Source organism: Bubalus bubalis, chromosome X, assembly GCF_019923935.1.
Source record: "Bubalus bubalis isolate 160015118507 breed Murrah chromosome X, NDDB_SH_1, whole genome shotgun sequence".
Lineage (NCBI taxonomy): Eukaryota > Metazoa > Chordata > Mammalia > Artiodactyla > Bovidae > Bubalus > Bubalus bubalis.
Genome location: NC_059181.1, coordinates 109,038,334 through 109,063,979, shown reverse-complemented (window position 1 = coordinate 109,063,979; position 25,646 = coordinate 109,038,334). Strand labels below are relative to the sequence as shown.

Genomic DNA, 25,646 nt, shown 5'->3' with positions numbered 1-25,646 from the left:
GCCAGGAGAAGTAGCTCTGTGGGCTATTGTACTTAAGGAGCTACACCCTGACCAGGAAGCTAAGGTGCTGGCCTGGGCCAACTTGGACTTACCTCCTCCTCCTATACTTGGCTTTTTGCGGCCATGATCACGATCATTTTGATCATCCAAGGCATCAGCCAAGTTAAAATCATCTTCTGCAGGGGGCCCTACAACATAAACAAGAAAGTCAGTTGGTTAAATCATAGGTTGCTCATTTGGACACCACCCCACAGCGAGCTCCACGGAATCCATCTTTTGTACCCTCCTCAGAACACCTGTGTTACCTGCAGGCTTTACTGGAGCTCTGGTCGCTCCAGGTCTCCTGGTTGTGGTGGTGACATGATCCCATCTCTCTAAAAGGGGGAAGGGAGACAGCAAGAGAAGCACATTTAGCAACAACACACAGCAGCCATGGCATGGTCAGGAAGTCACAGCATGAGCTCAGCACTCCTGGTCCCTGAGTCCCCTCCAAGGCCTCTGAGGATGACCAAGAGATGTAGCAAGGTTCAGTGAAACAAGTTCTGCTCGCTTTTCTTCAGAGGATGGGTGGTGAGATGGACGTGATCCCACATTTGATTAATCTGCTGATTAGTGGAGCTGGGACTTGAGCCCACATCTACAGGAGATGACCACATGCTTTAGGGGGTTCCAGAGCTTGAGCACAACCCCTGAGAGCTCCAAGCCTTGGTTTCCACCACTCTTAACCTGGTCCCACAGTCCCAGATAACACCACCCAGGGGTGAAGTGACATTATGTTCCCAGTTGAGTATGGGAGTGTCTCATAAACTGAAAGTGGTTATAACACCAACAAAATATTTTATATAAGTGTGGTTACTGCTGTAATACTAGGTCTTTCAGCTCAACCACATTCCTTTAAAATTGCGGACATTTCACATCAATTACATGACATGCCAAGCATAATTTTCCAATACTTTCTTTCCTTAAGCAACAAGATTATGCTGTTTAAAAATAGAACAAAATTAGAGGTGGTCCTAAGATGGCAGAAGAATAGGACAGGGAGATCACTTTCTCTCCCACAAATTCATCAAAAGAACATTTGAATGCTGAGTAAATTCCACAAAACAACTTTTGAATGCCAGCAGAGGACATCAGGCACCCAGAAAAGCAGCCCATTGTCTTTGAAAGGAGGTAGGAAAAATATAAAAGACAAAAAGAGAGACAAAAGAGTTAGGGATGGAGCTCCATCCAGGGAAGGGAGTCTTAAAAAAGAGAGAAGTTTCCAAACACCAGGAAACACTCTCACTGCTGAGTCTATGGTGAGCCTTGGAACCGCAGAGGGCTAACATAACTGGGAGGAAAAATAAATAAATAATTAAAACCCACAGATTACGTGCCCAATGGCAACTCCCCCACTGGAGAAGCAGCGCAGACGTCTGCATCTGCCACTAGCAAGCGGGGGCTGGGCAGGGAGGCACGGGCTGCATTGCTTAGAGTAAGGACTGGCCTGAATGCCCCAAGGGCAATCTGAGGGAACTAACTTGGGCTAGCAAACCAGACTGTGGGATAGCTACCACGAGGAAAGCCCTAACCTAAGACATCATCAGGCCCACTCACAGAACAAAGGACTGAGCAGAACTAGTCGGCTGCAGACCATCCCCCTCCAGAGACAGGCAGCCAGAGCCGGAAGGGGGCAATCAAGGCCCCAGAGAGGCATTATCTACCAAACTGCAACCAGGCTTTGTTGCTAACCAAGACTTCTTGGGATTCTGGATGGTCAATATCCACCTGAGAATGTGCGCCAGTTGTACACCTAGAAATCCGAGCAGCAGGGACTGGGGAGGCGATAAGTCACAGCAACTGTGCTCACCAAACACATGGTCACCTGAGCTGCTCAGACCTAGGAAGGGCACAAAACGCAGGCCCAACCGAGTCTGCGCCTTTGAGGACTACCCGAGTGCCTGAACCTGAGTGGCTTAGACCTGGGAAGTGCATACAACCCAGGGCCGGCCTCAGACAGTTCCCGGCAGAGCAACCTAGAGCCTAAGCAGTGTTGACAGGGAAAGCACACACACCATGAGGGGGGGCAAACCCAGTGTGGCTGAGACACTGCGAAAACACACCAGTGTTGTTTTTTGTTTTTTTTTTTTTTAACTTTTAATTTTGTATTGAGGTATAGCCAATTAACAAACAATATTGTGACAGTTTCAGGTTTACAGCGAAGGGACTCAGCCATACATATACATGTACCCATTCTCCCCCAAACTCCCTACACTAACTTTTCATTTTGCTACCAAATTAGTGAAACAAAATTTTAAATTAACATAACTAATGCTGGCAAGGATATAAGTTTATAGTAGATGGATAAAGAATATATATATGTGTATGACTTACATACTCTAAAGTGGGATAGTTTGCAGCGTCCCTCCCTCCCCACAGCACGACTGAACAAGTGAGCCTAAAAAACTGTCCACCACCGCCCCCTTGTGGCAGGGCGGAAATTAGACACTGAAAAGACCAGCAAACAGAAGAAGCTAAAACAGAGGGAACTAACTGCCTTGGAAGTGACAGACAGAAGAAATCCAGCTCCGGGTGAACACTGACACAAGCTTCCCTAACCAGGAAACCTTGACAAGCCACCCATACAACCCCACCCACAGTGAGGAAACTCTACAATAAAGAGAACTCCACAAACTGCCAGAATACAGAAAGGCCACCCCAAACTCAGCAATATAAACAAGATGAAGAGGCAGAGGAACACCCAGCAGGTAAAGGAACAGAATAAATGCTCACCAAACCAAACAAAAGAGGAAGAGATAGGGAATCTACCTGATAAAGAATTCCAAATAGTGATAGTGAAAATGATCCAAAATCTTGAAAACAAAATGGAATCACAGATAAATAGCCTAGAGACAAGGATTGAGAAGATGTAAGAAAGGTTTAACAAGGACCTAGAAGAAATAAAAAAGAGTCAATATATAATGAATAGGGCAATAAATGAGATCAAAAACACTATGGAGGGAACAAACAGTAGAATAAAGGAGGTGGAAGATAGGATTAGGGAGGGAGAAGATAGAATGGTAGAAATAAATGAATCAGAGAGGAAAAAAGAAAAACGAATTAAAAGAAATGAGGACAATCTCAGAGAGCTCTGGGACAATGTTAAACGCCCCAACATTCGAATCATAGGAGTCCCAGAAGAAGAATACAAAAAGAAAGACCAGGAGAAAATACTTGAGGAGATAATAGTTGAAAACTTCCCTAAAATGGGGAAGGAAATAATCACCCAAGTCCAAGAAACCCAGAGAGTCCCAAACAGGATAAACCCAAGGCGAAACACCCCAAGACACACATTAATCAAATTAACAAAGATCAAACACAAAGAACAAATATTAAAAGCAGCAAGGGAAAAATAACACATAAGGGGATTCCCATAAGGATAACAGCTGATCTTTCAATAGAAACTCTTCAGGCCAGGAGGGAATGGCAGGACATACTTAAAGTGATGAAAGAAAATAACCTACAGCCCAGATTACTGTACCCAGCAAGGATCTCATTCAAATATGAAGGAGAAATCAAAAGCTTTACAGACAAGCAAAAGCTGAGAGAATTCTGCACCACCAAACCAGCTCTCCAACAAATGCTAAAGGATCTTCTCTAGATAGGAAACACAAAAAAGGGTGTATAAACTCGAACCCAAAACAATAAACTAAATGGCAACAGGATCATACTTATCAATAATTACCTTAAATGTAAATGGGTTGAATGCCCCAACCAAAAGACAAAGACTGGCTGAATGGATACAAAAACAAGACCCCTACATATGTTGTCTACAAGAGACCCAATTCGAAACAAAGGTCACATACAGACTGAAAGTGAAGGGCTGGAAAAAGATATTTCATGCAAAGAGAGACCAAAAGAAAGCAGGAGTAGCAATAATCATATGAGATAAAATAGACTTTAAAACAAAGGCTGTGAAAAGAGACAAAGAAGGACACTACATAATGATCAAAGGATCAATCCAAGAAGAAGATATAACAATTGTAAATATATATGCACCCAACATAGGAGCACCGCAATATATAAGACAAATGCTAACAAGTATGAAAGGGGAAATTAACAATAACACAATAATAGTGGGAGACTTTAATACCCCACTCACACCTATGGATAAATCAACTAAACAGAAAATTAACAAGGAAACACAAACTTTAAATTATCAGTTAGACCTAATTTATATCTATAGAACATTTCACTCCAAAACAATGAATTTCACCTTTTCTCAAGCGCACATGGAAACTTCTCCAGGATAGATCACATCCTGGGCCATAAATCTAGCCTTGCTAAATTCAAAAAATGGAAATCATTCCAAGCATCTTTTCTGACCACAATGCAGTAAGATTAGATCTCAATTACAGGAGAAAAACTACTAAAAATTCCAACATATGGAGGCTGAACAACACGCTGCTGAATAAACAACAAACCATAGAAGAAATCAAAAAAGAAATAAAAATATGCATAGAAACGAATGAAAATGAAATCACAACAACCCAAAACCTGTGGGACACTGTAAAAGTAGTGCTAAGGGGAATGTTCATAGCAATACAGGCATACTTCAAGAAACAAGAAAAAAGTCAAATAAATAACTAACTCTACAGCTAAAGCAACTAGAAAAGGAAGAAATCAAGAACCCCAGGGTTAGTAGAAGGAAAGAAACCTTAAAAATTAGGGCAGAAATAAATGCAAAAGAAACAAAAGAGACCATAGCAAAAATCAACAAAGCCAAAAGCTGGTTCTTTGAGAGGATAAATAAAATTGACAAACCATTAGCCAGACTCATCAAGAAACAAAGGGAGAAAAATCAAATCAATAAAATTAGAAATGAAAATGGAGAGATCACAACAGACAACACAGAAATACAAAGGATCATAAGAGACTACTACCAGCAATTATATGCTAATAAAATGGACAACTTGGAAGAAATGGACAAATTCTTAGAAAAGTACAGCTTTCCAAAACTGAACCAGGAAGAAACAGAAAATCTTAACAGACCCATCACAAGCACAGAAATTGAAACTGTAATCAAAAATCTTCCAGCAAACAAAAGCCCAGATCCAGACGGCTTCACAGCTGAATTCTACCAAAAATTTAGAGAGGAGCTAACACCTATCCTGCTCAAACTCTTCCAGAAAATTGCAGAGGAAGGTAAACTTCCAAACTCATTCTATGAGGCCACTATCACCCTAATACCAAAACCTGACAAAGATGCCACAAAAAAAGAAAACTACAGGCCAATATCACTGATGAACAGAGATGCAAAAATCCTTAACAAAATTCTAGCAATCAGAATCCAACCACACATTAAAAAGATCATACATTATGACCAAGTGGGCTTTATCCCAGTGATGCAAGGATTCTTCAATATCCACAAAATCAATGTAATACACCACATTAACAAATTGAAAAATAAAGGCCATATGATTATCTCAATAGATGCAGAGAAAGCCTTTGACAAAATTCAACATCCATTTATGATAAAAACTTTCTGGAAAGCAGGAATAGAAGGAACATACCTCAACATAATAAAAGCTATATAGGACAAACCCACAGCAAACATTATCCTCAGTGGTGAAAAATTGAAAACATTTCCCCTAAAGTCAGGAACAAGACAAGGGTGACCACTTTCACCATTACTATTCAACATAGTTTTGGAAGTTTTGGCCACAGCAATCAGAGCAGAAAAAGAAATAAAAGGAATCCAAATTGGAAAAGAAGAAGTAGAACTCTCACTGTTTGCAGATGACATGATCCTCTGCATAGAAAGCCCTAAAGACTCCACCAGAAAATTACTAGAGCTAATCAATGAATATAGTCAAGTTGCAGGATATAAAATCAATACACAGAAATCCCTTGCATTCCTATACACTAATAATGAGAAAACAGAAAGAGAAATTAAGGAAACAATTCCATTCACCATTGCAATGAAAAGAATAAAATACTTAGGAATATATTTACCTAAAGAAACAAAAGACCTATATATAGAAAACTATAAAACACTGGTGAAAGAAATCAAAGAGGACACTAATAGATGGAGAAATATACCATGTTCATGGATCGGAAGAATCAATATAGTGAAAACGAGTATACTACCGAAAGCAATCTATAGATTCAATGCAATCCCTATCAAGTTACCAATGGTATTTTTCACAGAACTAGAACAAATAATTTCACAATTTGTATGGAAATACAAAAAACCTCAAATAACCAAAGTAATCTTGAGAAAGAAGAATGGAACTGGAGGAATCAACCTGCCTGACTTCAGGCTCTACTACAAAGCCACAGTCATCAAGACAGTATGGTACTGGCACAAAGACAGAAATATAGATCAATGGAGCAAAATAGAAAGCCCAGAGATAAATCCACGCATCTATGGACACCTTATCTTTGACAAAGGAGGCAAGAATATACAATGGAGAGAAAATAATTTCTTTAACCAGTGGTGCTGGGAAAACTGGTCAACCACTTGTAAAAGAATGAAACTAGAACACTTTCTAACACCATACACAAAAATAAACTCAAAATGGATTAAAGATCTAAATGTAAGACCAGAAACTATAAAACTCCTTGAGGAGAACATAGGTAAAACACTCTCCGACATAAATCACAGCAGGATCCTCTATGACCCACCTTCCAGAATATTGGAAATAACAGCAAAAATAAACAAATGGGACCTAATAAAAATTAAAAACTTCTGCACAACAAAGGAAACTATAAGCAAGGTGAAAAGACAGCCTTCAGAATGGGAGAAAATAATAGCAAATGAAGCAATTGACAAAGAATTAATCTCAAAAATATACAAGCAACTCCTGCAGCTCAACTCCAGAAAAATAAATGACCCAATCAAAAAATGGGCCAAAGAACTAAACAGACATTTCTCCAAAGAAGACATCCAGATGGCTAACAAACACATGAAAAGATGCTCAACATCACTCATTATCAGAGAAATGCAAATCAAAACCACAATGAGGTACCATTTCACGCCAGTCACAATGGCTGCTATCCAAAAATCTACAAGCAATAAATGCTGGAGAGGGTGTGGAGAAAAGGGAACCCTCTTACACTGTTGGTGGGAATGCGAACTAGTACAGCCACTATGGAGAAGAGTGTGGAGATTCCTTAAAAAACTGGAAATAGAACTGCCATATGACCCAGCAATCCCACTGCTGGGCATACACACCAAGGAAACCAGAATGGAAAGAGACACGTGTATCCCAATTTTCATCGCAGCACAGTTTATAATAGCCAGGACATGGAAGCAACCTAGATGTCCATCAGCAGACAAATGGATAAGAAAGCTGTGGTACATATACACAATGGAGTATTACTCAGCCATTAAAATAATACATTTGAATCAGTTCTAATGAGGTGGATGAAACTGGAGTCTATTATACAGAGTGAAGTAAGCCAGAAAGAAAAACACCAATACAGAATTCTAACGCATATATATGGATTTAGAAAGATGGTAATGATAACCCCGTATGCGAGACAGCAAAAGAGACACAGATGTATAGAACAGTCTTTTGGACTCTGTGGGAGAGGCCGAGGGTGGGATGATTTGGGAGAATGGCATTGAAACATGTATAATATCATATGTGAAATGAATCACCAGACCAGGTTCGATGCATGATACAGAATGCTCGGGGCTGGTGCACTGGGATGACACAGAGGGTTGGTATGGGGAGGGAGGTGGGAGGGGGATTCAGGATGGGGAACATGTGTACACCCGTGGCAGATTCATGTTGATGTATGGCAAAACCAATACAATATTGTAAAGTAATTAGCCTCCAATTAAAATAAATAAATTTATATTAAAAAAATAAAAATAGAATAAAATTAAAATAATGAAACCAAAAAAGAGACTATGCTATAACTCTTCCTACAACTGGAGGTAGTAGAGAGAAATGAAATTTAAGTAATGGGAGAGGCAGAGATGAAACAGGTTTAGTTTTATACACAGGAATCACTCAATCATTAATCAACTACTCAGAAAAAAAAAAACAGCAATAATAGTAACTAGTTGAAAGTACAAGGATTGATAAAGATATCCTATGCAAATAGCAACCTTAAGAGAGCTGTAAGAGTGATACTATTATCAAATAAAATAGTCTTTAAGACAAAAATTGTTACAAGAGTCAAAGGGTAACATTTTATAATGATGAAAGGATAAACACAGCAGTAAGACAAAATTTTAAACATATGTGCACCTTACAATAGAGACCCCAAAATATACGAAGTAAAACATGACAAAATTGAAGGGAACATAAGACAGTCAAACAATAATAGTTGGAGATCTCAATATAATCCTTTCAATCATAGATATAACAAAAAGAAAATACAAGATTTGAGCAATACTATAAATCAAGAAGAAGGCAATGGCACCCCTCTCCAGTACTCTTGCCTGGAAAATCCCATGGACAGAGAAGCCTCGTAGGCTGCAGTCCATGGGGTCGCGAAAAGTTGGACACGACTGAGTGACTTCACTTACACTTTTCACTTTCATGCATTGGAGAAATAAATGGCAACCCGCTCCAGTGTTCTTGCCTGGAGAATCCCAGGGACGGGGGAGCCTGGTGGGCTGCCGTCTCTGGGGTCGCACAGAGTTGGACACGACTGATGCAACTTAGCAATAAATCAACCAGATGTACCAAACATCTATAGAACACATCCCCTCAAGCAGGAAATACATTCTACTCAATTGCACATGGGACATTCTCCAAGACAGACCACATGCTAGGCTTCAAAACACATCTCAACATATTTTAAGTCTGAAATCATACAAATTGTGTTCTCCAACCGCAGTGGGATGAAAACAGAAATCATTAACATAGGGCCATTTGAAAATTTTCCAGTTATATGGAAATTATACCATACACTTCTAATAACAAGGGGTCAAAGAAGAACTCACAAAGTAAATCATAAAATACACTGAGATGAATGAAAATAAAAACATAACATACTAAAACTTACATCATATGAAAGTAAACCACTGACAAAATGAAAATACAACCTACTGAATGAGAGAAAATATTCACAGATGATTTGATCAATATGGGATTAACATACAAATATATAAACAACTCATACAGCTCAACAACAGAACAACAAACAACCTGATTAAAAAATAGGCAGAAAAAGTGAACAGACATTTCTTTCCAAAAGAGGCATGTAGATGGCCAATAGACACATGAAAAGAGACATATCACTAATCATTAGGCAAATGTCAATCAAAACCACAATGATTACCCTCACATCTGTCAGAATGGCTACCATCAAAAAGACCACAAAAAATTGTTGGCAAGAATGTGAAGAAAAGGGAACCCATGTGCACTGCTGCTGGAATGTAAATTGGGGCAGCTGCTATGGAAAATAGTATGGAGGCTTCTCAAAAATCTAAATATAGAACTACTATATGATCCAGCAATTTCACTCCTGTGTATATTTCAAAAAACCCAAAACACTAATCCAAAAAATAGATGCACAGCAATGTTCATAGCTGCATTATTTACAATAGCTAAAGATATGGAAACCATAAAAAAGAATGAAATTTTGCCATTTGTAACAACACAGAAGGACTTGGATGGTATTATGCTAAGTGTAGTAAGTCAGACAGACAAATACTGTATCACTTATATGTGGAATCTAAAAAGTAGAACCAGTGAATATAAAAAAAAAAAAGAAACAGATTCACAGAGAATAAACTAGTAGTTACCAGGGGTAGAGGGAAGGAGGGGGAACAAGATAGGGGTGGGGAAATAAGAGGGACAAACTGTTATGTATAAAATAAGCTACAAGGATATATCATACAGCACACGGAATATAGCCAATATTATATAACAACTATAAATGGAGTATAACCTTTAAAAATTGTGAAGCACTAAATTGTACACCTGTAACTTACATAATATTGTACATCAACTATACTTCAATTTAAAAATGGGCAAAGCACTTAAGACATTTCTCCAAAGAAAACATACAAATGGCCATTGAGTACATGAAGAGATCCCCACATCACTAATTATCAGGGAAATGCAAATCAAAACCACAAAGAGACATCATCTCATACCTGTTGGGAAGATAACTATCAAAAAAAAAAGATAAATGTGTTGATGAGGATGTGGAGAATAAGGAACTCCTTGTACACTGTCAGTGGGAATGTAAAATGGTGTAACCACTATGGAAAACAGTATGGAGGTTCCTCAAAAAAATTAAAATTAGCACTATCAAAAAATAAACAATCCAATCAAAAAAGAGGTAGAAGATCTAAATAGACATTTCTACTTCTGGATATATATCCAAAAGAAAGGAAATCAGGATCTAAAAGAGGTTCTTCCTTGAGAAGGCATTGGGTATACTTCAGTGTGAAGTGTAATGCCTACTTCAATGTGAAGGCCAAACCAGTAGATGGGTTTTTATGGTAAGGGAACCACAAGTAACACATGCTATCATTGTGTATTTTTCAAAAAAAATCTACATCATCAGTTTAGAGATAGTTTTATATCTATAATTTCCATTTGACTTTGTACCTGTAAAATGAATAAGTACAAAATAGACAACCAACAAGGACCTACCGTATAGCACAGGGAACTTGGCTCAATATGCTATAATAACCTAAATGGGAAAATAATTTGAAAAATAATGGATATTTTTATGGGTATAAGTGAATCACTTTCCTGTACACCTGTAACTAACATCATTATTAATCAACTATCCTCCAATATGTAATAAAAATTTTAAAAAAATGAAGAAGTACAGCTTACCTATCTAAATGAGGCTCCTTATGTATATCTTGTATTATGGTGATATGTATAGTTAGGAATACAGCTTTCCAGGTAGTGCTAGTGGTAAAGAACCCGCCTGCCAATGCAGGAGACATAAGAGATGCATGTTTGATCCCAGAGTCAGGAAGATCCCCTGGAGTAGGAAATGGCAACCCACTCCAGTATTATTGCCATGACAGAGGAGCCCAGCAGGCTATAGTTCATAAGGTTGCAAAGAGTCAGACACCACTGAAGCCAACTTAGCACACACATAGTTAGGAAAGAGAAATGACATTACTGAAACCACTATTTCTGCAATATTTAGAAAAGCAATTGTGACTTACATATTATTAGCTTAAAATCCATGATTCATATAGCTCTTGTGTAAAAATTATTTCTTCTGGCTTGAAAAAAACATAGATGCTAAGGACTTGGGACTCTAATTTGTGTTCAATTGATCTGCATGTCTATCCTTAAGCCATGCCATAGCATCGTGATCACCATGGCTTTGTGGAACTCTACCCTACTACTCCCAGTTTCTGGAGGATCCTGGTTTCTCTGAAGAACTACAGGTGCCAGTTCAAGAGTATATGTTGCTTGTATGTCTAGGGAACCAGCTGCTGCGTCAGAGCCTGAGCCTGTGGTGATGCAGAGCATCATGTTGGATTTGTGTACTTTTTAAGACACCATTAACTTCAGATTTTCTCGTCGTGAGCCTTTAAATGCGATTTATTATCATCAACAATTGAAATGAGCGAAGTCTAGCTACTTATCAAGGAATTAGAAGAGTAGGCCAAGGCCATCAAAGCAGTGAGCTCCTAAAATAAAGTCATATGTTTCTGTGAAGCCTCGCTCAAAATGACAAACTTAACAAGGATTCTCTGATGCTCAGTGAACCTGGCCAGCAACACTGCACTCCTGCTGGGAGTGCCTCTTTGTAAGGTGTGCCAAAACCAAACAGTCAATAAGCTGGGCCACTTCCCCTGGGTGTGGCTCTATGATAGTGTCAATGGCATTTGGAGAAAATCGGGGCACTCATAAGAAGCTTGATTTGGCAAAAGAAAAAGCAGATCCCCCTGTGAGATGATTGCACACAGAGTGAAAAGGGGAGAGATGAGGGAAGAGGATGTGAAGGCAGGGGAGAGGGAGGGGCAAAATTCTGAAACCAACATGGTGAACCCTGAAAGTGTTACTCCAAGTAAAAGAAGTCAAATATAAGTCTACACATTATATGACTCCACTGACATGTCACAGAACAAGGAAATGCAGGGAGACAGGAAGGAGACTGGTGGTTGCCAGGGGCTCTAGGGGAGGGGAAGAATCAAGGAATCAGGGGGCACTAAGGGAAGGGAACAAGGTTTCTTCTAAGGTGATAAAATGCTTCAAAATTGGCTACAGTGATGGATGCACAACTGTGTGAATACACCAGAAAAGACCAAATTGTATGTTTTAAATAGGTGAGTTGTATGGTATGGGAATTATCTCTAAATAAAGCTTTAAATATTCCAGGAGCTTCCCCTTGTACTTATAATAAAGTGGTCACCATACCTGCTAACACCCTAAATGATCCAGCCCCTGCCAACTGCTCCTCCTTTTCTCCAACACTGTCCATACTCTAGCCACACAGGCCACCTTCTAGGCCCCAGACTCAATGAAGTTCTTTGCTGCCTCGCAGCTCTCAGACCTGATCCCTTGGCCTTGAAGGCTGTTTCCTTGCTCCTACATATCACCCTTCCTGCGAAAGGCCTCTACTGCTTAATCTAAAGTTGTCACTCCTATTTTGGGCCCTCCCTGTCCCATCACCCTATTGCATCTGCTCCAGTGCACTCCATAACACTGGAGTGCACTGGATAACATAACGTCTGAAATTGTTATATGTACTGTGTCCTTCTGGAGAAAAGAGCTCCCTTAAGGCAACGACCTAGTCCATGTGGCATGCCCAGCTCCTGGGGAAGTGCCTGGCAACGAGCAAGCACCCAGTAAACATTGTTCAATATGGATGAATGGATGTCACATACAAATACCCTGACCGAGGTGTCAGGGACTCTTTCAATAAGAAATATACAATGGAAAAAGGAGAAATGTTCTCCAACTGGAAAAACAACTAGGCCAAGGAGAGACGGATGGGCTTATCTCTCTGAAACCTCAGTCACATGAGAAGCAAGCTAAGATAGAAAAAAAGGATGGCAGAGTGACCTGGTTTTAAAGGATGCCATTCCACCAAAGACACATGTTCTGATGGTTCTATGGGTCCCAGACACACTGGCTAATGGGCGCTGATGAAGATCAGATGGGCTGGCACACAACTGAGAAAGGGACCGAGATATTAAAGAGTCCTCCATCAGGAAATTAACAAACTTACAAATTGGGGGTGTATTTACATGTACTATGCTTGTTTTGTTGTTTGGTCGTGTTTGGTTTTGGAGATGTTAAATGATTTCATTAAAACCATCACTGTTATTAACTATATTGATTTTCCTGGAAATCTAAAAGGCCACCTGCATGTATAAGACTATGGAAATGCTCAGGAAAGGCCTGAGAATGCTCAAGGCTCTCACCTCGCACCATACACAAAACTATAAATCTCTTAGAAGTTCGTTTTTATGTATATGGCCCATTTTGAGTTAATTTTTGTATAAGGTGTGAGGCAGGGGTCCAAATTCACTTTTTGTATGTGGATATCCAATTGCCTCAACACCATTTATTGAAGAGACCATTCCTTCCCTCGCTGAACAGTCTCAGCACCTTGGTCAAAATTCAACTGGCCACAGATATAATAGTTCATCTCTAGACTCTCAATTCTATTCCATTGAGTTATGTCTACCTTTGTGATAAATACCAGACTATTTTGATTACTGCAGCTTTGTAGTAAGCTCTGACATTTGGAAGTGTGAGTCCTCCAACATCTTTTTCAAGACAGTTTTGACTACCCTGGGTTTCTTGAATTTGTATATGAATTTTAGGATCAGCCTATTTCTGGGCTCCAAAATCACTACAGATGGTGACTGCAGCCATGAAATTAAAATACGCTTACTCCTTGGAAGGAAAGTTATGACCAACCTAGACAGCATATTCAAAAGCAGAGACATTACTTTGCCAACAAAGGTTCGTCTAGTCAAGGCTATGGTTTTTCCTGTGGTCATGTATGGATGTGAGAGTTGGACTGTGAAGAAGGCTCAGCGCTGAAGAATTGATGCTTTTGAACTGTGGTGTTGGAGAAGACTCTTGAGAGTCCCTTGGACTGCAAGGAGATCCAACCAGTCCATTCTGAAGGAGATCAGCCCTGGGATTTCTTTGGAACGAATGATGCTAAAGCTGAAACTCCAGTACTTTGGCCACCTCATGCGAAGAGTTGACTCATTGGAAAAGACTCTGATGCTGGGAGGGATTGGGGGCAGGAGGAGAAGGGGACGACAGAGGATGAGATGGCTAGATGGCATCACTGACTCGATGGACGTGAGTCTGAGTGAACTCCGGGAGTTGGTGATGGACAGGGAGGCCTGGCGTGCTGCGATTCATGGGGTCACAAAGAGTCGGACACGACTGAGTGACTGATCTGATCTGATTTCTGCAAAAATTCTATCTGGAGGTTAGATGGGAATTATGTTGACTTTGTTGATCAGTTTAAGTAGGTGTACATTCATCATATATGCTTGACTCTTACACCAGAGGCCTAGCCACAGTAAGTCCGTCCAATGAAATCAAATAACAATAATAATGGCTGACACTGAGCACTCACCTTGTATCAAGCCCTCTGCTAAATGATTCACAGGGGCCATCTCATTGAACTCTTACAATTATTACTAATTTATTATTATTATTAACCTCATGCAACAGATGAGGAAATGGAGGTGCAAGAAAGATAACTCACTCAAGGTAACAGTTGATAAGTGGCAGAGGCAGAGTTCAGACACATGCAGTCTAATTCCTGAGTCCCTGCCCTTCTCAATCCTGAATATACAAAGAGACCTTTCATACTCATTAGAAAAAAAAGACAAGCAACTTGGCAGAAAAATGGGGGAAGGATATAAACAGACAATTCAAAGAGGAAAATGTAAATGGCCAAAAAAAAAAAAAATAGGATCTCTTTTGTCCATCATACTGGTAAAATGTTTTTAATTGTTAAAATCTGGTGATGATGAAGGTCTGGGGAAAAAGGTACTCATAACAGTATCAGTGGGAGTACGTGATGGCACAATCATTTTGGAAACAATTTGTCAGCATCTATTAAAGTATAAAATACATATACCCTTTGGCCTTGTAGTTTCATTATACTTGAGAACAAAGGAAACAGACAAGAATGCTCACTTAAGTCCCATGTGTAACTGTTGAAAATAAAAACAAACCACATGTCTGCCAGTAAGAAGTGGCATCACTGGCCATGGCTGAAGCCATACCACTGGAATACCAGTTTCATGAAGCAAACGTTTGTGTATGAGATATAAAATGTAGTATGCTGAATGGTGGCTCTCAAAATATATAGCCAAGTACTAATCTTATGAATGTGACTTTACTTGGAAAAAAGGGTCTTTGCGGACGTAATTAAGTAAAGATCGTGGGATGAGATAATTCGAGATTATCCAGGTAAATTCTAAATTCAACAAAAAGTGTCCTTATAAAAGACTGAGGGGAAGACACACACATGAAGAAGGGCAAGTGAAGATGGAGACAGAGATAGGAGCCATGCAGCTGCAAGCTGAAGACCACCTGGAGCCACCAGAAGCTAGGTTAGGCAAGGAAGCATTCTTCACCTGGAGCCTTCAAAGAGGAGTATGTTCTGCCAACACTGTGATTTTGAATTTCTGGCCTCCAGAACTGGGAGTAAACAAATTTCTGTGGTTTTAAGTCACCCAGTCAGTGGTACTTTGTTACAACATCCTGTAACAAAGGAAACTACCAAGTTGTGAAATATATACATATAACTGAAATGAAGAAGCCCTACACGACTGAAGCGACTTAGCAGCAGCAGCACACATGTTATGTAAAACATAAAGCACTGAACAAGCTATATATATAGATGTTCATAACAGCAGAGAAAACTAATTGGGACCAGCATATTCCAAATTGGCTTAGGCAATTCCCTCTGGGGAATGGGAGCAGGTGTTACAGGATGAGGAGGGACCAAGGGCAATATCAGCATTACTTTCTAAGTATTCATGGATGTTTAAAAGAATGGTTTACAGAATTGACAGAGACACGTGTACCCCAATGTTCATCACAGCACTGTTTACAATAGCCAGGACATGGAAGCAAAGTAGATGTCCATTGGCAGACGAATGGATAAGAAAGCTGTGGTACATACACACAATGAAATATTACTCAGCTATTAAAAAGAATGCATTTGAATCAGTTCTAATGAGGTGGATGAAACTGGAGCCTATTATACACAGCGAAGTCAGTCAGAAAGAAAAACACCGATACGGTATATTAATGCATATATATAGAATTTAGAAAGATGGTAATGGTGACCTATATGTGAGACAGCAAAAGAGACACAGATGTAAAGAACAGACTTTTGAACTCTGTGGGAGAAGGCAAGGGTGGGATGATTTGAGAGAATAGCATTGAAACGTGTATATTATCATATGTGAAATAGATCACCAGTCCAGGTTCGATGCATGAGACCAGGTGCTCAGGGCTGGTACACTGGGATGACCCTGAGGGATGCGATGGGGAGGGAGGTGGGAGGGGGGTTCAGGATGGGGAAAACATGTACACCCATGGCTGATTCATGTGAATGTATGGCAAAACCCACCACAATATTGTAAAGTAATTAGCCTCCAATTAAAATAAATTAAAAAAAGAAAAGTAAAAAAAAAAAAGGTTAACCTTGAGAGAAAAATTTAAATTTAAAAAAATTTAAAGAGAAATTGATGATAAAGCTTAGCATTTGAGAGGTTACACGTAGACACCACATAAATGAATAGTCATTATAAAAAGATCTAAGAGGAGAAACAAATCCCTTATTCACTTCAAGGTATCTTTTTCTGAGCTAGAAAAAGCTAGTCCTTGGAGGTCACTGCTGGGGTGTCACACTAGCAAGGGCTAAGACTTGAGTCAGAGAAAATCCTGGGTCAATTATTATACACTTTTGGTATTCTCCACAAAGGAAACAAAGGATTTTAAATATCCAGATTTTCTTTTAAATAATTCAAATTATAATAGCCATGTTATATCTGATTAAGTGAAACAGGCCACCTACTGTTTTCCTTGAATGTGTATTCTAAATGGGTAGTGCATATTAAGCACTGTTATATGCATTTAATAGTCTGATTTACTACTCACGCTTTATTGAAGAAGTTCCTTCCACTGCATCCTCCAGACGGAAACCGCCAGTGTCCCCAGATCCTGAAAATTAAAAAGAAAAAAAAGATTTTAAAATGTAACTCTCTTGGAAAGAAATAAAATAATACAAATATACGCTTGTAACTGTCACTTCCCTTTAGACAGTATTATGAAGACAATGCCACAAAAGGAAATCAGTTGAAGCCACCCAAAGATACACTGAATTGATATCCCTCAACAAGCAATCTATTGATTTCAAAACAACAGCAAAAACAGAACAAAACCAAAAAAAACAGTTCTCAGTCCACTAGAAGACTGAAGGTTCAAGTGTATGAAAAATGAAGTATAATATAACCTTATAGAAAAAACCTCATAGTATGACTTTTGATAATGAGACAAGTTCTTTCACCCCATCCCAACTCTCATACAAAGGCTGATCTGCATTTTGGCAACCTAGGACATGCTTCCCCCCACCAACCCCAGCACCTATACCTAGGCTAGTATCTGACACATAACTAAAGAGGCTGTGCAGAAGGTTTTTTCACAAGACAATTTGTCCTCAGAAGTGGACCCATCTGCCCAACCCTGATCACTACTGAACTTGACAGCTTTCCTTCCCTCTAGGTAGGCATGTAGTTTCCCACAGGGCATGTACATTAAGTCTCAAGCAAACCACTTTGCATGTATACTGAAACTAAACAAGTAAGCAAATGGACAGTAGATTACAGAAGCCAGGTTTCTCACTGCTGGAGAGGGAGGTTACAGACGAGAGAATTAGAAAGAGATCCATATGACAGTTGACTAGAATTGGAGACATCAGTATGAATAATGTTTAGCTATATATGTGTGTTTGTGTGGTTACATATAGAAATATTCACAAACATGTGCATATACATGGGGTTAGTATTCAGATATACATCCGCTTGCTCTGTCAGATGAAAAGGCCTAGAAGCAACAACATCCAAGTATCAATGAACACACCTGGCACCCAGATTTTGGTTTCTAAACACAATTCTCCAATAAAAGGAACCAGACCTCCTTGGAGACATAGCTGATTCTAAATTGGGACAGGCAATATCTAGTGAGATCTGAGCTTCTTACAGTGCTAGGAAGTACTTTTAAAAATATTTTATATTGGTGGGTATATGTCAAAGGGGCACAGAACTGACAGAAAAGAGTTTTCAATGGCTAAAGCTGTAAAAATTTAAAGTAGCAAAATAAAGTGGTACTGGATTATGACCCTATGTATAAAATAAATATCCATGACTCTATGCTGATATAAATGACTGAGCAAAAAAGTAAAAACAGAAGAATTCAAATTAATTTATGTAGACATTTCTCCTCTCCGTAAGTGCTGACTCCCTTCCAAGATTATAGTATAAGGGGTGGGGAAGAGAAAAATAACCTTACAGTGGAGAAACTGACATACACTACATCAGCCAGGTGATCAAGATTAAGATTAATAGTGATGAGTTATACTGATATTATATTCCCTGCTTTTTTTTTTTTTTGTCTTGCTGTACAGCATGTGGAGTCTTAGTTCCCTGACCAGGGATGTAACCCATGCCCCCTGCAGTGGAAGTACAAAGTCTTAACCACTGGACCACCAGAAGTTCCGATACTATATTCCCTTGATACGTTGAGAAGGACACTAAACCTCTGTGGTCTTCCTTTCAAGGAAGGATAACTCCATAAGCCCCATATAGTCACAAGGAAAAGAGCAGAAGAACTCCAACTGAGGCGCATCCTACAAAATACTTGACTAATCAAGCAAAATGCTGGGCTGGATGAAGCACAAGCTGGAATCAAGATTGCCAGGAGAAATATCAATAACCTCAGATATGCAGATGACACCACCCTTATGGCAGAAAGAGAAGAGGAACTAAAGAGCCTCTTGATAATAGTGAAAGAGGAGAGTGAAAAAGCTGGCTTAAAACTCAACAGTCAGAAAACCAAGATCATGGCATCCAGTCCCATCACTGCATGGCAAATAGATGGGGAAACAATGGAAACATTGACAGACTTTATTTTCTTGGGCTCTAAAATCACTGCAGGTAGTTACTGCAACCATGAAATTAAGAGACGCTTGTTCCTTGGAAGAGAAGTTATGACCAACCTAGATGGCATATTAAAAAGCAGAGACGTGACTTTGCCGACAAAGGTCCTTTTAGTCAAAGCTATGGTTTTTCCAGTAGTTATGTATGGATATGAGAGCTGGACCAGAAAGCTGAGCAGTAAAGAATTGATGCTTTTGAACTATGGTGTTGGAGAAGACTCTTGAGAGTCCATTGGACTGCAAGGAAATCAAACCAGCCAATCCTAAAGGAAATCAGTTCAGAATATGTTCATTGGAAGGACTGATGCTGAAAGTGAAGCTCTAATACTTTGGCCATGTGATGAGAAGAATTGACTCATTGGAAAAGACCCTGATGCTGGGAAAAATTGAAGGCGGGAGGAGAAGGGGATGACAGAGGATGAGATGGTTGGATGGCATCCCCAACTCAAAGGACATGAGTGTGAGCAAGCTCCAGGAGTTGGTGATGGACAGGGAAGCCTGGTGCACACCAGGCCTGGTGCAGTCCATGGGGTCACAAAGAGTTGGACATGACTGAGCAACTGAACTGAACTGAATACTCCTAAAAACTTTCAAGACTGTCAAAAACTAAGTTTGAGAAACTGGCACAGCTTGAAGAGCCAAAGGAGATGTAATGATGGAAATTCACGTGGTACCCTGGATCAGACCCTAGGACAGAAAAAGGACTTTAAGTAAAAAACTAAGAAAATCTGAATAGAGTATGGACTTTAATAACTGTATCAGTGTTGGTTCATTAATTGTGATACATGTACTGTACTAATATAAAATGTTATAACAAGGGAAGCTATTTAGGTGTAGAGCACATGGGAACTCTTTGTATTAGCTTTGCACTGTAAATCTAAAACTGTTCTTAAAAAGTTTATTTTTAAATATCTATTTCCTATAGCAAAAAAATTAAGGTAACCACTAAAAAAAGAGATATAGGATGTATAACCTCTAACTCATTCAAGAATGAAAAGAAAGGTCAATACCAACAACTAAAATTCAACAAAAGTCACCAAATGGAAAAAACAAAAATATGTTAAATACAAAACATGGACTTTCCATATTGTCTAACACAATAATATGTATAACTATGCTAATAAAAAGTGAGTGTAAATAGAGCAAATTTCCTATTGAAAGGTTGTTGCCTTGAGCCATGAATGACACCAGGATTCTTGGCCTCTGGAGGAGAAGAATTTGATCTGGGGTCAGTGATGAGGCTTGATCCTTCAGAGCTTTTGTGTAGTAAAGTTTCATTAAAGTATAAAAGAAATAGAAAAAGCTTTTGACATAGATATCAGAAGGGGGCAGAAAGGGTACCCCCTTACTAGTTTTTAGTAACACGTTATATACCTATTAGCAAATTAGCTGCAGGCCACTGTCGACCCACACCTCCACTGGAGAAACCTGGACACTCACAGGCAAGTCTGGCTCAGTCTCTTGTGGGGACTGCTCCTTTCTCCTGGCTCCTGGTGACACAAGGTCTTGTTTGTGCCCTCCAAGAGCCTGCTTTCCCAGTCCTGTGGAAGTCCTGTTATCAAATCACACTGGCCTCCAAAGTCAAATTCCCAGGGGTTCACAGTCCCTTTGCTGGATCCCCAGTGGAATGGCAAACCACTTCAGTATTCTTGCCTTGAAAACCCCACGAACAGGATGAAAAGGCAAAAAGATAGGACACTGAAAGATGAACTCCCCAGGTTGGTAGGTGCCCAATATGGTACTGGAGAAGAGTGGAGAAATAAGTCCAGAAAGAATGAAGAGACGGAGCCAAAGTGAAAACAACACCCAGTTGAGGATGTGACTGGTAATGGAAGTAAAGTCTGATGCTGTAAATAACAGTATTGCATAGGAACATGGAATGTCAGGTTCATGAATAAAGGCAAATTGGAAGTGTTCAAACAAGAGATGGCAAGAGTGAACGTCGACTTTCTAGGAATCAGTGAACTAAAATGGACCAGAATGGGTAAATTTAATTCAGATAATCATTATACCTACTACTGTGGGCAAGAATCCCTTAGAGGGAATGGCGTAGCCCTCATAGTGAACAAGAGTCCAAAATGCAGTACTTGGGGGCAATCTCAAAAATGACAGAATGATCTCTGTTTCTTTCCAAGGCAAACCATTCAATATCACAGTAATCCAAGTCTATGCCCCAACCAATAATGCTGAAGAACCTGATGTTGAATGGTTCTATGATGTCCTACAAGACCTTCGAGAACTAACACCAAAAAAAGATGTCCTTTCCAACATAGGGGACTGTAATGCAAAAGTAGGAAGTCAAGAAACAACTGGAGTAATAGGCAAGTTTGGCCTTGAAGTACAAAAAGAAGCAGGGCAAAGGCTAACAGAGTTTTGCCAAAAGAACGCACTGTTCATAGCAAACACCCTCTTCCAACAACACAAGAGATGACTATACACATTGACATTACCAGATGGTCAATACCAAAATCAGATTGATTATATTCTTTGCAGCCAAAGATGGAGAAGCTCTATACACTCAGCAAAAACAAGACCAGGAGCTGACTGTGGCTCAGATCATGAACTCCTTATTGCCAAATTCAGACTGAAATTGAAGAAAGTAGGGAAAATCACTAGACCATTCAGATATGACTTAAATCAAATCCCTTATGATTATCCAGTGGAAGTGAGAAATAGATTCAAGGGATTAGATCTGATAGAGTGCCTGATGAACTATGGACAGAGGTTCATGACACTGTACAGGAGGCAGTGATCAAGACCATCTCCAAGAAAAACAAATGCAAAAAGGCAAAATGGTTGTCTGAGGAGGCCTTACAAATAGCTGAGAAAAGAAGAGAAGCAAAAGGCACAGGGGAAAAGGAAAGATATACCCATCTGAATGCAGAGTTCTAAAGAATAGCAAGGAGAGATAAGAAAGCCTTCCTCAGTGATCAATGCCAAGAAATAGAGGAAAACAGTAGAATGGGAAAGACTAGAGATCTCTTCAAGAAAATCAGAGATACCAAGGGAACATTTCATGCAAAGATGGGCTCAATGAAGGACAGAAATGGTATGGACCTAACAGAAGGAGAAGATATTAAGAAGAGGTGGCAAGAATACACAGAAGAACAGTACAAAAAAGATCTTCATGACCCAGAAAACCACAATGGTATCTGAGCCAGACATCTTGGAGTCTGAAGTCAAGTGGGCCTTAGAAAGCATCACTAAGAACAAAGCTAGTGGAGGTGATAGAATTCCAGCTGAGCTATCTCAAATCCTAAAAGATGATGCTGTGAAAGTGCTGCACTCAAGATGCCAGAAAATTTGGAAAACTCAGCAGTGGCTACAGGACTGGAAAAGGTCAGTGTTCATTCCAATCCCAAAGAAAGGCAATTCCAAAGAATGTTCAAACTACTGCACAATTGCACTCATCTCACATGCTAACAAATACTCAAAATTCTCCAAGCAAGACTTCAACAGTATATGAAGAACTTACAGATGTTCAAGCTGGATTTAGAAAAGGCAGAGGAACCAGAGATCAAAAAGCCAACATCAATTGGATCATTGAAAAAGCAAAAGAGTTCCAGAAAAACATCTATTTCTGCTTTATTGACTATGCCAAAGCCTTTCACTGTGTGGATCACAACCAACTGTGGAAAATTCTTCAAGAGATGGGAATACCAGACCACCTTTCCTGCCTCCTGAGAAATGTGTATGCATGTTAAGAAGCAATAGTTAGAACTGGACATGGAACAATGGACTGATTCCAAATCAGGAAAGGAGTATGTCAAGGCTGTATATTGTCACCCTGCTTATTTAACTTATATACAGAGCACACCATACGAAATGCTGAGCTGGAGGAAGCACAAGCTGGAATCAAGATTGCCAGGAGAAATATCAATAACCTCAGATATGTAGATGACACCACCTTCATGGCAGAAAGAGAAGAGGAACTGAGGAGCCTCTTGATAATAGTGAAAGAGGAGAGTGAAAAAGCTGGCTTAAAACTCAACATTCAAAAAACCAAGATCATGGCATCTGGTCCCATCACTGCATGGCAAATAGATGGGGAAACAATGGAAACACTGACAGACTTTATTTTCTTGGGCTCTAAAATCACTGCAGATGGTGAGTGCAGCCATGAAATTAAAAGAGGCTTGTCCCTTGGAAGAGAAGCTATTACTAACCTAGAGAGCATATTAAAAAGTAGAGACATTACTTTGCTGACAAAGGTCCTTCTCATCAAAGCTATGGTTTTTCCATTAGTCATGTATGGATGTGAGTGTTGGACCATAAAGAAAGCTGAGTGGTAAAGAATTGATGCTTTTGAACTATGATGTTGGAGATGACTCGAGAGTCCGTTGGAGTGCAAGGAGATCAAACCAGTCAACCCTAAAGGAAATCAGTTCAGAATATATTCATTGTAAGGACTGATGCTGAAGCTCCAATATTCTGGCCACGTGATGCAAAGGACTGACTCATTGGAAAAGACCCTGATGCTGGGAAAGATTGAAGGCGGGAAGAGAAGGGGACGACAGAGGATGAGATGGTTGGATGGCATCACTGACTCAATGGACATGAGTTTGAGCAAGCTCCGGGAGTTGGTGATGGGTAGGGAAGCCTGGCATGCTGCAGTCCATAGGGTCACAAAGAGTTGGACATGACTGAGTGACTGAACCGAACTGATATAACAAGTGCTAACAGGAAGGAAAAAAATATTGATATAAGGCAAGATAAAATTTAAGACCTAAACCTCTAAAGAGGAAAAGTGACATATTTTATGGGTTTAAATCATATAATCCACCAATAAAAGTCATGCACTTAATAACCCAGCTTCTAATATTCTAAAGTAGACTTTCAATTCTTCCTTTGATTAAATAACCAGGATCAGATTAGCCTTCCCATCATAAATAACCATAAAATGAACAAAACATGAGGCAACAGCTTTCAGCATTGAACAAGTATTGAGGGACTACAGTCCCTGAGATCAGGGAAATCATGACAGCTAAATTCAACAGGTATTCCTGGACTGGATCCTGAACCTATAAAGATAATCAGTGGGACAATGAGTGAAATTTGAATGAGGTCTGTGGACCAGATGGTAATACTGGCTCCCTGTCAATTTCCTGATCTTGATGGATGTACTATAGTCATAGAGGAGGGTTGTCCTCGTTTTTAGGAAATGCATACTGATATATCAAGAGATAATGGGTATCATATTTGGGACTGATTCTGAAATTATTCAGAAGAAAAGTATCTGAAGATAAATACATACACCAGAGCAAGTATGCTATAACTGGGAAATCTAGGTGAATAGTAAATGGGAATTCCTTGTATTAGATAATATTGGAACAACTGGTGAAACTTGAATGGAGTCTGAGAATTAGGTAGTATTAATGGATCTGCATTCATTTCCCAATTCAGATGGTTACATTGATGATATGCAAAAGGATGTTTGTAGGAAATGCACTCTGAAATATGTTGTGAGAGGAAGGATCATAGGGTATGGTAACATCTTCTCAACTTATTAGGGGGAAAAAAGAAGGTCCCTGCACTGTGCTTGCAAGTTTCCTGCAGGTCTGTAATTCTTAAAACATTTAGACAATTAAAATACTTTAAATATGCATATTTCTCAATTCAACAATTGTACTTTTAGGTACATGTTACAGAAAAATACTTGCACATGTGCCCAAAGAGGTATGTACAGGATGTTTATAGCAGTACTGCTTACAAGAGCCAAAAGAAATGGAATCAGACCAAGTGTTCACTGAAAAATAGTTGAAGTAAATATGGTTCTTCAATACAATGAAGTGTTCTGCAGCTGTTTAAAAGAATGGGATACTCTCAGTAAACTAGGGCTACAAGGGAATTTCCTCAACTTGATAAAGAATATCTACAAAAAACCTACAGCTAACATGATCAGGAACAAGGCAATGATGTCCCTTCTCAGCACTGCTTTTCAACATCATACTGTCAGCCCCAGCTACTTCAATAAGACAAGAAAAGGAAAAAAGGTATAAAGACTGGAAAGGAAGAAATAAAACTGTTTTTGCAGAAGACATGATTACTGAAAAAAATCTACCCCAAAACTCAAAACTCCTAGAACTAATAAGTAACTATAGCAAGGTTGCAGGGTATATGGTTAATATAAGCCGATTTCCTATGTACCAGCAATGAACGAATGGAATTTGAAATATTAACAAAAAGCACAACGCTGTTTACATTAGCAGCACCTCCCCCAAATAAACACCTTATAGAAATCTAACAAAATATGCACAAGATCTATATAAAGAAAACTACAAAACTCTAATGAAAGAAATCAAAAGGGAAGAGATATTTCATGTTCCTGGATAGGAAGATTCAATACTGTCAAAATGTCAGTTCTTCCCAATTTGATTATAGATTCAGTGCAATCACAATTGAAATGTCAGCAAATGATTTTGTGACTGACAAACTGATTTTTAAGTTTATACTGACAAACTGATCAAGTTGATACTGAGAGGAAGAAAACCCAGAATAGCTAATACAAT

The 25,646-nt window shown here is 39.3% G+C and overlaps 1 protein-coding gene across 5 annotated transcripts in view; it reads right to left on the bottom strand.

Annotated features, from left to right (window-relative positions):
* Positions 1–25,646, bottom strand: part of CD99L2 (CD99 molecule like 2) — a 120,272-nt gene that overhangs the window by 24,937 nt on the left and 69,689 nt on the right. For all 5 annotated transcript variants that reach the window (XM_025276564.3, XM_006059677.4, XM_006059674.4 and 2 more), the window contains exons 2-4: positions 17,082–17,144; positions 306–374; positions 93–188 (exon numbers count right to left, since the gene is read on the bottom strand). In XM_025276564.3, the coding sequence (XP_025132349.2) occupies positions 93–188; positions 306–374; positions 17,082–17,144 (228 nt within the window). The remainder of the gene's footprint in view (positions 1–92; positions 189–305; positions 375–17,081; positions 17,145–25,646) is intronic.